The 13,732-nt window shown below is 47.1% G+C and overlaps 1 protein-coding gene across 2 annotated transcripts in view; it reads right to left on the bottom strand.

Moving 5' to 3' along the window:
• PPP1R3F (protein phosphatase 1 regulatory subunit 3F) overlaps positions 1 to 13,726 on the bottom strand; it is a 15,480-nt gene extending 1,754 nt beyond the window's left edge. Inside the window, exons 1-4 of one of the 2 annotated variants that reach the window (XM_021707347.1) lie at positions 12,985 to 13,726; positions 3,481 to 3,536; positions 3,171 to 3,253; positions 1,767 to 1,823 (exon numbers count right to left, since the gene is read on the bottom strand). In XM_021707347.1, the coding sequence (XP_021563022.1) occupies positions 1,767 to 1,823; positions 3,171 to 3,253; positions 3,481 to 3,536; positions 12,985 to 13,577 (789 nt within the window). In that variant the 5' untranslated portion in view covers positions 13,578 to 13,726. The remainder of the gene's footprint in view (positions 1 to 1,766; positions 1,824 to 3,170; positions 3,254 to 3,480; positions 3,537 to 12,984) is intronic. The other variant, XM_008074658.2, reaches the window with a different exon arrangement.
• Between the last annotated feature and the right edge of the window lie 6 nt (positions 13,727 to 13,732).

The following is a 13,732-nucleotide window of genomic DNA, read 5'->3' as shown; positions in this document are numbered from 1 at the left end:
CTGAGCCCGCGGGTTCGAGACCCGCCTGGGCAACTTGGCGAGACCTCATCTCTACAATAAATCAAAAAAATCAGCCGGGTGTGGTAGCATGCACCTGTAGTTCCAGCTACTTGGAAGGCTGAGGCGGAAGGATCGCCGGAGCCCAGCAGGTCGAGGCTGCGGTAGCCGGAAGGGGCCACTGCACTCCAGTCTGGGCGACAGAGTGAGACTCCAACTCAAAAAAAAAAAAAAAAATGCTTTGAAGCACCCTCTGTAACAGTCTAAACTCCAAAGACTGCCATCTACACTCAAATAACACAGTTTGACGGAGTAAAAGGGGGCTTCCTGCAGATGATAAAGGAATGAGGAATGTAGTGAACATCAATGTTTGGCGAATGATTGTCAGTAAATACTGTTGGTTTACCATCAAAACACAGCCAGAATATCTATATGAATATCTGAATGTATCTCCTCTTGAAAAACAATTTATTTCCTAGCCCCGACTTTTGAAAAGGCCTAGAAACAATGACCAGTGTTGTAGCAGTAAGCATGCTGAGTCCCCAGATTTGGTTTCTAAATACCATTCTCCACTAGAAGGAACCAGAGCTTCTTGGAGAAATGCCTGCTACCAGCTATCAGGCTTGGGGCAGGGAAAGTCCAGGATGAGCCTGGGACATGTACTCAAAGCAAAATGTGAGGAAGGGCTCACAGAATAATGAGGCGAGTCACAAGAACAGAGGAGTCCATCTAAATAAGCTCCTACTGGCCAGGGGTAGTTTAATTTAAGCATCAAAAAAGTCAACAAATAAGTGCAATGGACTGAAACTCATCAAATACGTTTAGAATCTATGCATTCATAATGACAACAAAATCAAAAGTCCTTTCATTGGTCACCTTTGGAGAAGTACATTTTCTTCTGAAAAATGTTAAATAAAATGGAAAAAAAACTATTTACACTGCTTTTCCTCTACAAACGTATACCTCAAGGTAGCAAAACAGTTGATGTGGGACAGTTTTTCTTTAGAGAAGAATTCCAACTAATAAAGGAAGTGGGAATAATTGCATTTACTCACTTTTAATAAAGTCTGTGGTCCCTTTTACTCTTCACAGCCTAACTCATTTGAATGTGGTTACTTCCTGCTCTAGGGTAACCTAAATGTTATCTTAAAAGATAAGGTGGGGGATATTTTTAAGAACTACTTTCATTTTACCTGGGGACACAACTGATGTATATAATTGTTGCCTATATGTTTATATGCTTGGTTCTTGTCTTATGTACCTGGCTTTCACTTTATTAATATGAGTTATTGAGGTAGTGGAGGCACTTTAGACCTTTATGCTCATAGGACATACTGAATGGTAGCCAAGTCACCTTGAAGAGTCTGCTGCCTAGTTCTAAGAGTAAAATTCTACCACCTCATCCCTAGTCCCTGTTTCCTGTTTCTTTTGATTGTTGCCATAATTCTAAGTGATTTATTTTTACCACTATTTCTTGAGTTATTGGCTTTAGCATTTTTCAGACTTTCACTTTGAAAAAGGAGAACCTTAATCTATATTCTAAGCCCAGTTTTTGTCTTATGTTTTTGTGTACTGGTTAAGAAAATAAAACAATGCTCAAAATAAAAAAAAAGAATTAAGTAGAGTTAATTCTGTTTAAATTAATAAGGAAGGTTAATAAATTAATTTAATAAAATGAATGACTTAAAAATTAAATTTAATATTGAAAGACTAAATTAATTAACAGAATTAATACATTAATAAAAGTAGAGTAAGAAATGTGTTTCCACCTGGATGCAATCAGCCAAATCCAGACTGTGGAAAACCCTACAGGACAAACAAGGTTTCTTCAAACAACGAATTACAAGGAAAGAAAGTAGGGTAGATTTTAAAAATCCGAAGAGACACATCAATCAAACGTAATGTGTTAACCTTTTTTGGATCCTATAACACTTATGAGAGAAGGAAATTTGAACACTGACCAAATACTTGATGATATTAACGGATTGTTGTTTTCTGAGGTATGATGATGGCACTATGGGCTTTTTTTTTTAAGAGTTTTTAATTTTCTGAGATACAAATTGAAGCCTTTATGGATAGGATGATGTCTGAATGTTTTTCCCAAGATAAGTCCATAGGGAATGGGAGGAGGGAGGCGGGATATAGATAAGGAAGGACTGGATACTTGCTGAAGGTGGATGGTGCACGTAGGTTCGTTATACTAGTCTCTTTACTTTTATATATGTTTGAAAATTATAACAATAAAAAGTTAAAGTACACACACACATACCCCTCTGAAATGTCTCTACTGCTTTTCCCCAACTGTCACAGCTCACCTGGACCACTGCAGTGGCCTCCTCCTCACTGGCCACCTGCTTCTGCCCTCACCCTGACAGTCTATTTTCCACACAGCAGCCAGAGGGAGCCTATTCAATTCTAAGTCAAATCACATCTCTCCTCTGCTCACGACCCTCCTATGGCTCTCCTTCACTCAAAGTAAAAACTAAAGTCTCTACCCTAGCCAGTGAGGCCCCACCCAATCTGTCCCTGGCCACCTCTCTGTCCTGTACTGCTCCCCCTCTTCACTCACTCAGCTCCTTCTCACTGTCCATGTTAGTCATGGCCCCACCTCAGGACCTTTGACTAGCCTGGGATGCTCTTCCCTTAGCTATTTATGTGGCTCACTCTCTCACCTTCTTCAGATCTCACCCATTTGCTCAAATCTCACTAATCACTAAGGCTTGCCCAGTCACCCAATCTAAAGTTGCATGCCTCCCTCCCACCCTCCTAGTTCATTTTCTTTCCCCCTCCTCCTCCTTTTCCCTCTCTCTTTCTCTCCCTCACACACACACACACTCCCTATTCCTTTATATTTTTCCTTAGCACTCATCATCATGTAAAATATCATACATTTATTATTTTGTCATTTCTCATCTTACTAACATATAAGCCCCATGAAGAGTGTTTTTCCATGTCTACGACAGTGATTCACAAGAGCAAGCACTCCATAAATATCTGCTAAATTAACAAATGGAATTTCTATAAGCCCAGGTGAGTAACTGCATTCTCCCCCTCCCCACGGGGTTCTGAGTCTTGTGCCCTCCTCCCAACCTGGGGTGGACCCAGCCTAGCTGTGATCATATCATGAGCCTCCTATTGGGCTATCTACCCTGAGACTGCAAGGGCCCACTTACCTGAAGGGTCATCTGGGGCCACGGACGGAGAGGGGTGGGGGCCACCAGGGGACCCACTGACTCCTGGACATCACGACGCTCTGCTGGAGGGAAGAAGAGAAAGGTAGCGTTGGAGTGAGACGGGCAAACAAGTAGGCCTTGTTTTGTTAAGAAAATCTGCTATTCTAGCCAATGGGCAGTTTTGCCTCTAAAGCTCTCTGTGACAGTCTAAGGCAGAGGGTACCTCTTTGTTTTTTATAGAAAGAAAAGAAGGAGAAAGAAGGACATGGTAAATACGAGCTAGAACTCCTGAAGCTGACCAGGTGCTTACCCATAGCAGCAGTGTTATCATCCATGTTCTTCGTTCTCAGCTCCTCCTCGGTAGGCCTGTGGGGCAGAGGAGAGAGTACATGAATTTGACACCCTGAGAGGTCACTTCTGCCACCCACTGGCACCTTCTGAGCCTCTGTGGCAGCCCATCTTCACCTAACAGCTGCTGTTTTCTCTTCTGCTGCCTCTTTTTATCCCTTGATTGTAAAAGTCATAACCCTCATTGTAGAAAATTTACAAAATATAGGAAAGTATAAAGAAGCAGGGAATAAATAATATATCAGCCAGAGGCAATCCCCATTACCATTTTGGAAAATATCATTCCAGATATTCTATGAAACCATTTAGATTCTGCAGACATAATTTCACAGCTGGCTTTGTCCATTCAACAGTAAGAAATATCACTATATATATACTTTTGCAAACATTTCAGATGGCTGTTTAATAATCTTATCATATGGGTTCGCCATAATTTACATAACCATTCCCTTCCTTGTGACCAGCTAGGTTGTTTCCTTCATTTACTCACAAAGCAAACCTCAGGTATAGTTTTATCAATCCTTTGAGCTATTCCTTTAGGGTACTTCCTAGGTTGCAGAAAAACCCACGTTTTCCAAGAGAAGGCAGGCAGAGAAAATAGTGGGGCACAGGAAGCAGCAGAGGGGAGGATGGGAACGGGGTCAGGGAGGCTTGGGTCCCTACACCAGCCCTCCCCTACCACCATACCAGCCTGGCAGGTCACTTCACCACCTCACTGGTAAAAGGGAGCCCAGAGGAGCCAGGATGTGCACATCAAACACAGGGGAGTCAAGAGGAATGAGGACGGAAAGCCAGACACCAGGGCCTGGCACACAGCAAGGGCCAAATCCATGGTAGATATTTATTGGTCCTGCTCATCCTTCGCCAGGACAGTGAGATCTCTGAGTGGCATAAGCCAGGTGTATTTCAGCTGGATCCCGCCAGGGGTAGGATCTCATTATGCAGAAATCACTGCTCTTATTCTCACAGATGAGTATCAAATGTCTACATATTAAGGCAAATAAGGGCAGCATTAAATGAAACACGTTCAGAGACCTGAAAGGAGCTGAGGCAATTGTTTAGACCTTTCTTTTTCCAAAGAGGCAACATGACATTGTTGACATTTCTGGAAATAGTTGAAACTTTTTGAAAACACCTAACCAATTACCTTTGCAGAAACAGAATACTACAGCTAGCTGACCCATACATAGTACTTACTATGGCATTAGGCACTGTTCTAAATGCTTCACATACATTAATTCAATCCTCACAACCACCCGATGAGACAGGCAATTGTAATCCTCTGAAGTAGACAGTACCATTATCCTCATCTCACAGATGAGGAAACAGAGGCCAAGCAAGTGGCTCAGATTGCAACCCAGGCCTTCTGGGTTACTCAGCCCCATCTCCATTCTTTCTAGAAGTGGATAGAGGGAAGCACCAATAGTAGACAAGATTCCTCCCTCTTCCTTCATGTGGGCTTTTCTTTGGACCTGCCTTTTGCCCACATGTTCATTCCTGGTTTCCCTGTCTCCATGGGACATGACGCTTAAAGACCACCAGACACAAGTTGGCTGCAAGAACTGCTTTCTATTAGCACCCTCACAGAGGAAGCTTGAACCATATATCTGGATCTAGAGTCTGGAAGCTCTGGAAGAGCCAGTCTGTCTTTCTCTGTAGTCTAGGGTTCAGGTACTTGAATCAGAAAACTACAGGGCTTGGGGTGGATGACTCTGGGAGATAATCACACATCATGGATGAGAAAGAGGATCCAGAGCAAACCAGCTTGGTCTTGCACTAGTCCCCTCAGTGGGTCTAAAATCCAGGGCTTTGGACTTGAGGCTCAACACAATTTCCGCCGGACTGCATTGACTGACTTTTTTTTTTTTTTGAGTTGGAGTCTCACTCTGTTGCCCAGACTGGAGTGTAGTGGCTGCTCCCGGCCACCACAGCCTCGACCTGCTGGGATCCGGTGATCCTTCCACCTCAGACTTCCAAGTAGCTGGAATTACAGGCATGCGCTACCACACCTGGCTGATTTTCTGATTTATTGTAGAGATGAGGTCTTGCCGCCCAGCCGGGTCTCGAACCTGCGAGCTCAGGCAATCTACTCACCTCAGCCTCCCAAAGGTGCGGGATTACAGGCTGAGCCACCGAGCCCAGCTGTGACTGACTTATTTTGCTGCCGTAGTCCTTTATTACAGAAAACCTCATCTTCCCAGGATCTTCTAAACTGAGCCTCTTCAAGAAGGCCCACAGACAGACAGAAAGCAAGCCCTTCCTCCTGTGGACAGAAGTAGGCAAGCCTTCCCCTGCCATCTGGCCCGGTCCTGACAAGCAAAACAACCAGGCTTCTTCCAAAAGCCACTAGAATCACAGATGTGAGAGAGAGAGAAAAGGGGAGCACTCAGAAAGCAGCCAAATAGTAGAAAAAGGACTCCACAGTTCAGTTGGAGAAGGGAGAAGAGAGAGAAGAAAAACAAATACATAATAAATCCTTCAGCTCCCAGAGCATCTTTTCCATGGCCAAGGGGGGCAAAGAGAGGGAAACTATCCAAAAAGCAGGTCAAGCAACTGAGCCAATCCCAAGATCCATGAAGTCAGCAGAAGCAAATGTGCTTCCTACCTCCAGAGAAATGAAAGCAGGAGGCACAAGCATTTATTATTCACCTCCTCCAACACAGGCCCTTCTCATTGATACACCAAGGCATTTGAAAACCTGCACTCTACCCTGCAAAACAACACCCTTCCCTTGTTACAAATGCAGTAACAAAGGCCCAAGGAACCCTCTACACCCAGTGTGTCGACATATCACACCAATAACATTCAAACAGGGCTCCATCTTGAAGACAGCTTGAAATCATGGGCTTAAAAAACAAAATCCTTGAACTGTCTTTCACAGTAAAAATTTGGGGGCAGCTATGACTTTAATCAAAATGAGGATAGTAAGAGAAATCAAGTACAAATGTATACTGACTCACTGATCAGTAACAGAGAAGAGGGGTTCTTAGAAAAATAGGGAGGGAGATTAAGAACAAAACTGTACCTACAGTATGCCTGCTCATTTTCAAGGAAACCTGTTCTTTTGGCACCAGCCCCACAAATACCACGTGGTATCCCAAGGGTAGTGGGCAGTAGTGGTGCAAGGCACACAGGCCTGGGAACACAGCCCAGGCACGCATCATTTGGGTGCCTGTGAGCACTAGTTAAGCCAATGTCGCCCAGAAGGGGCCATCTCATTCCTGCATGCCTGTCTCCTGGGCATGAAAAATTCCTCTGCCATCAGAAAACTCAACAGCTGTTGCCCTCAAATAGTACCCCAGGAGACCTGGGGTGAGAATCTGGAAAGAGGTGGCGTGGGCCCCAGCCTAAGCTAGCCAAGACAAAACATAGGTGAACTGCTGGAGTCAGAGTGAGTGAGCAAGAGAGGGCTGACAGGTCCCAGGGAGAAAGCAAAGCAGACTTTCAGAGCAGTCACATCACTGCCATCACCACCACCACTCAAGTCCTCTGGAGCACCCCCCAGTGCTCATGTTTTCAAAGAATTCTGCCAGCCCAAAGTGGGTCAGGCACTGAAACCCAAAGGGAAACTCAGTAGACCCCGGCTCCCATGCAGTCAACCTGAAGATAACGCTGACTCTCCAAGGGGACAGGTGGCTTCAGAAACCTGCCCCACGATACTTGGAATCCCAGTTACCCTGAGCCATCTGCTTTCTGAAAAGAACATGGTTTGAAGGCAGCTGTGAAAGTCACCAAGTTATGTGGGGCACTGTTTTGCCTTCCCCAACAAGTATGTCAGCCTCAACTCTGGGACTTGTGGGTGATTCAGCCAGGTAGAGGGAGAAAACCAGTTTATCATGCCATGAGCCTCTTTGACTTGGCCATGATCCACAGTAAGAAATCCACTTTATGTCATAACCCAGCATACATATGTAAATCTAATTACATATATAGAACTGGAAAACGGTTGTTCTTTGAATGAAACAATACTTACCTTTACTGCATGTTGTTATGCAGTCTGGCATTTCCTACGCTATTTCTTTTTTTTTCTTCTTTTTTTAATGCTTGCCAGAACCCAGTAAATTGACTTCACATCTCAATAAAAGGTCAGGACGTGCAACTTTGAATAATCCCAGCTCTGCCACCTACCAGCTGTGTGACCTGGGGCAAGTTACTCTCTGTGCTTCCATTTCCTCATCTGTAAAGAGGTGATAATAGTAATATCTATTTTAGTAAGTTGCTGAGAAGATTGTGGGAATATTTGATTGAGCACCTGTAAAGCACTCAACGAACAGTAATAATCTCCTCCAAATTCCCAGTGAGGAAATAGAGGCTCTGAAAAGGAAAGCAACTTGCCTAGTGTTGCCGGTTCATAAAACACATCACTCAGCCTGGTACAACAGCTAAGAACTGGGGCACTAGTGCAGAACCACGTTAGGCTCGGATCCTGGCTCTGCCAATTTCTTAGCATGTGCCCTCGGGCCCACGTCCTTAACCATGATGCCTACCAGTTTTCTGTGGAATAAAAGGGGATCACTTTCACTTTAAATCCTCACTCGCCAGACAACTAAGATGAGCCTGATCCATCCTGTTTCAACTCCAATTGTTCTGGTTTCCCCTAAGGCTGCCAACTTGGATGTCAGGGTGGCTCCCCATCCATTCAGTTATAGGTAGACCTAAAGACACCGAGGCCTTACTTCTGCATCAGCCCCCGTGACAGACCCTGGAGACACAACCCAACTAGGAAGCTTACAATTCAGTGTGGAGGAGGACATTAAAAAAATACTCAAACTCATTCGTTCAACAAACATTTATTGAGCATCTGCTAAGTGCCAGGCACTGTGGCAGGCCTGCAGGAATACAGTGGTGAACGAAAGCAGACCATGTCCCTACCCCTCACGGAGCTTACAGTCTAGCAGGGCAGAGAGTCATCCAGTAATCCCCTAATGGAGGTCTAACTACAAACTTAGGAAAGAATACCCTAGAACAAGGGGCCCTGGCCCAGACTGCAGGGTCAGGGAAGGCTTAAGGATGCGGAGAAGCAAAACAAGCAAGGGAGGGGCTAGGGAGTGAGAAGCTGCTCAGGATCACTGTGGGGGAGGTGATGGCTGCAGTCCCCAACAAGGTGAGTTTGAAGGATCTTTGGGACTTCAGTCAAATGGAGATAACAAGTTTGGACACATGAGGCTGAAGGAAAGAGCAAGGAGAAAGAGAAGGGCCAGAGAGTTAAGAAGAAAAGCAGCAGAGTGTGATCCCAAGGCAAGGGAAGATAGGTGTTTTAAGGAGTGTTTAACCACTTCAAGAAGAAAACCATAGAACTACCTGTGGAATCTGGCAGCTGCAGGGCAATGACACATACGCAGGGGCAAGCCAGTGGGGAAAGCAAGGGCAGGCAACTCCTGAGAGGGGGCTCGGCAGTGAAGGGGAGGAGGGTGATAAGGTGCTAGCCAGGAGCAGCAGGGAGAGAAGGTGGGGTCAGTAGAGACAGGAGGGATGCTGGCTGGCGTGGTTAAGTCAGTGGAGAGGATTGGGTGAGGAAAGCAGAAAGCCTGCCAGGAGAATGGAGCAGAGGTTCTGGAGCAAGTGGCAGAAAAACGGAACCCTGAGCACAAGAGGGAAAACTGGCCTGAGGGAGAAGGGACCCCTCCTCACCTGTAACACAGGGGAGGAAAATCAGTCTGTAGGCTTGGGGGCTGCAAGTTGTAGGGAGTTTCATTCTTATGGCTTCTACTTTGTCTTTTGAAGCAGGAGATAAAGTCTGAAGGTAAAGTACACTTGAAAGAGTCACGTCAGAAAAGAGATAAGAGTGGATCTGAAAAATACAGTAGGACCGGACCGCCAGGCAGGGTGGATGATCCTGAATTTGTGGCAATGCTCATCTGCTCTGTTATGTGACTTTCTAACGGGACTTGCCTGCTGGGCTGATCAGTGCTACATAAAAGCGGGGGCATGAGGAGGTTGGGGTGAACAGGCTCCCCTGGGGAAGTCCTCTTAGCACTGAAGGATCAACACAGAGACTTTAAGGGATACCGGAAAAACATTCCTGGTAAAGGAAACAGCATGGGCGAAGGCCCTTCAGCGTATCAGAAAGACCATGGTGACAGGAGCTCAGAGACACTGGTGTGAGACCAGTGAGGCCAGATTAAGGGGCGAGGTCAGGGATGCTTGAAGGCCATGGTGAGGCTTTCTTGGTCTTTATTTTTAAGAGGAATAGAATACTTCCTAAGGGTGTTAAGCCAAGGTAGATCAGAAAAGCTCCTCCCCACATCAGCGCTGGGACTTTGGACTCTGGAAGCCTGTTTACTCATCCAAGAAAGAGGGATTAAAAGAGGTCTATCTCACAGGGAATGTGGTCAGAATTAATGAGACTTTGCATGAACATACAGTACTCAGCAAAGTACCTAGCAAAGAACAGGGGCACAGCCAGGTTTCCCACAACAAACCCTCTATACCCACCCCATTTCACTACAAGCCCTGTGACATCTTAGGACCAGTCTGCGCATATTTTTCCCAGCTTGAATCTAGCACTGTGCCCAGCACATAGCAGGCCTTCAATAAATGCTTGTTGATGGATCATCTCTAAGCCTAAGAGTTATCAAAAGCCTGGTCCCACAACTCAGGAAAAGCAGCCATTTGGGTTTCTGATGGCTACCACAGACTTTTCCCATGCCCCCACCTAATGTGGTTGTGTCCAGTGCACAGTGGGCTTGCAGCCACTTCCTAAATGGGAAGCTGCTCCGATAGAGCTCCCACAGGTAAAGGATATCTCCTAAGATTTTCCATCATTTCTCAAGAGGGCTGGGTTGCAGGGGGTGTCTGTTCTTCAACTGCGCTCCAAGTCACTGGCAGCACACAGGTGTTTAAACAATAATAAGCTGAAATGTACTCGCCAAGAAAGCCACCAACCTACAAAGAAAACCTTATCGCTGATCTTGCAATGAGCACCAACCTCCCCTTTGCAAGAGCTGAGATCAAAAGATAAAGAAGCTATCAAAAAGCCATCTGCCCACTTAAAATAATATCACAAGTCATGTTAGGAACCACAGACCTGGGGCCAGATACCAAAACAATTGTCTGAACGGCCTGCTTCAATTTCTCCTGAAAACCACTCATGTATTTTAAAAGAAAAACACCCTCTCCACCCACCTTGGCCCTGCAAGGTTTTGATTTCTCTCTTCACCTTCTTTCACACTCTTTAAAATGACCAAACTCCTTTACCCAAACTGTCTGTCGCATCTTACAGACAGGGCTCCCACGACAGCCGGCGAGGATGACAACTCGGGAAAAGTGACAAAAATGAAGACGGTTCTGGGGCACTGGAACTGCTTGTTATCTTGATCTAGGTGGTTACACACGTGCACACACATGTACAAATCCACAGGGCCATACACTTAAGATCAGTACTTTATGTAGATATAACTCAACGAAGCAAAAAAAAAAAAAAAAGCATGATATGCTGGGAACACCAAGAGTGAAATCCTGAATTTGCCCTGAATTCTACCAGGCTTTCGAGAGGATTCAGTTTTAAAAAAAAAACATGTCCCTAGCATTTCCTCCCCAGTCCTGTCACTCACTAGCTAAAAGTCTCTGAGCAAGCATGCTCACCTCTCTGAGCTACCTCTCTCCCCCTCTACTAAACAAGGATTGATCACAGCACCTACACCACACAGCATGCACAGCAGGCCTCAAGGAGAAGACTTGACGCTCGTAGGACAGAGATCAGTAAATGCTGGCCACTATTATCTTTCAGAACTACCACCACACTTCAGTTACCTTGCCTGTTTGCTGCATCCAATCCAACCATGCAGTGACTGTCATTTCCCTTCAGCAGATGCAAAAACTGAGGCAAGGTCACACAGCTGATGGGCAGAGGGAGTTTAGGAGGGGAATCCAGGGAACTGCACATGTGACTCCCTAAATAGCTAACACCTGTACGGCACTACTTTGAGCCGGCCTTGGTTCTGAGTGCTTTTACTCCTACCCCGTGACGTGCTATGATTCTCTGTTTTACAGATGAAGGTCCTAAGGCACAGTGTGGCTAAAAACAGTTGGCCAAGGTCACAAGACAAGTAGCAGGGCTGGGATTTGAACCCAGACAATCTGATGCCAGAATCCACATTCTTAATGCTGTAAGGAAAGCGATGCTATCTGCCTCCTTTAGACTCTCAGGTTATGGTGAGGCTTACAGATTGGTTAGTGAAGGAGTGCTTGCTAACGTGCTCACTTACCCAGGCACATCTGCCCACCAGTCCAGAGTTAGACCTTTCTGAACTACTCACAGCCTAAGGCCTTACCAGGACCAGCAGATCCCACACACATCTTGCTGCAGCCAGCAACTTCTGACCAAGCATACACAAGATCCAAAAAGCATTTTCCCATTCCCATCTCTGGTCCTCCCAGAAGAGAAATATATGCATTTTTAGGGAGAATCTACTGATCTCAAGCTAGACTTAGGTGATCACAAGAATCAGGTCTAGCCGCTACCCTTGAAGAATTCATAGCTTGAGGGGAAACCTAGGAATATCTTCTATAAGGGCCTTCTGGGGTAAAACTGGTTCTCCCGGCCTCTGAATAGTCACAGGTGGTGTGGCAAAAACAAGGGACATGAGCATCAAGAGTCTCTGCCAGAACCACTGCTTCCCTGTGAGAGCCGGGTGGTTCAGGTCCCTTGCCTCTACAGGAGGCCTCAGACTAGATTAGAGCATAACAGTAGAGTGCATAGGCTTCAACGTTAGGCATAGATGAATTGGAAAAGCCAGGCGCCATCACTCCCTCAACCAGTTTCTCCACCTCTGGATCCCTCATTTCCTGCACTGTCAGATAGGGATCAGATTCCCTACCCCCCCACTGGCAAGGCCCTTGGTCCACACTTCAGTCTCTCCACTCCAGCACACTGCCCATCATTCACACCAAGCTTATTTCCACCCCAGGACCTTTGCACTTGCTGTTCCCTTTACCTAGAACATCCTTATTCCATATATGCACATATCTGTTCTTTATCATTCAGCTTAAATGGCACCTCATCAAAAAAGTCCTCCCCATTCCCCTTTCTACAAACTCTCCTTTATCACTCAAGACTCACCTCAAAGGCCCTCCCTGAACATCATGTCTAAAGCAACCATTCCCTCACAATCTATCCCCTTACTCCTCTGAGCAGCTAACTTTGTCCCTGTTTATCTGCTTGCTTGCTTTTTTTTTTTTTTTTTTCAAACTGTCTCTCACAGGAGCCTGTATGATCCTTGAGGGCAGGGAAAATGTCTGTCTTTTTGAGGGCTTTACAGTGGAATTCAATCAATGAATGAATGAAACCCCAGTTAAACAGTGCCTAGCACGTTTGGCCTCCATTACTCTTTGACTAACTGACTGAATGCACCGCACCCTCTTCTCTGTCCTGGAGACCAACCCTGAGGAGTTCCTGGGCCGGAATGCTTGTCCTCCATCCTAGACACAGCCCTGCGTTGGCGGAGGTGGCGCTGGCAGACATTACCTGCGCCTCACCGGCTTCATGCAGCTCTTCAGCTGCCTGGCCTCAGCCTCCACCGGACCCTGGCACTCAGGCTGTAGCTCCAGCTGCTGCTGCTGGGGCAGCCCTTCGGCATCAGTGGGTGTGGGAGCGGGTGCGATCCGGAGCAGGACTGTGTAGTTGCGGCCGTGGTTGTTGGCCCAGAAAGTGCCCTCGGGGGTCTCATAGCGCACCACGAAGTCGAGGCGCGCCCCATCGCCCGCGCCCTCAGCAAAGGGCAGCTGGAAGGCAAAGCGGTCGGTGCGGCCGCCGTCGTCGGGCGAGGAGGCGGACGCCTGGCCGGGGCCCAGGCCGAGACCCGGATCCAGGATGGGATCTCTTGCTCCTGTTCCTCCCGCTCCTGCCCCCGGCGGGCTGCGCGGGACGTAGCGCGCTGGGTGGTCGCAGAAGGAAGCCCAGCCGTCGTGTGAGGCCCGCACGTGCACCGCCTTCTCGAAGGAGCGGTTCAGCACGCGTACCAACCCGCGCAGCACTGGTGGGCGCCCCCCAGGCACCCACACCCCGGCACCCCCGGGGACCGCTCCAGGAGGCGGCAGCAGCGCCTCCAGCTCCACCATGACGCGCCCCAAGCGCTCCAGACGGCCCGGCGCGGGCGGCAGCGAAAATGTGGGCACCAGGTAAAAACCCCCGCCAGCGGGGACGGGGCACGGCGGCGAGGACGCGGGGCAAGCCTCCTCTTCCTCCTCCCCTTCATCCCCATCCTCGCCATCGT

Source organism: Carlito syrichta, unplaced genomic scaffold (genome assembly GCF_000164805.1).
Source record: "Carlito syrichta isolate Samal-C Ts95f unplaced genomic scaffold, Tarsius_syrichta-2.0.1 Scaffold316816, whole genome shotgun sequence".
In the NCBI taxonomy this organism is placed as follows: domain Eukaryota; kingdom Metazoa; phylum Chordata; class Mammalia; order Primates; family Tarsiidae; genus Carlito; species Carlito syrichta.
Note: the sequence above shows the minus strand (reverse complement) of the source record. Positions and strands in the feature narration are given on the sequence as shown.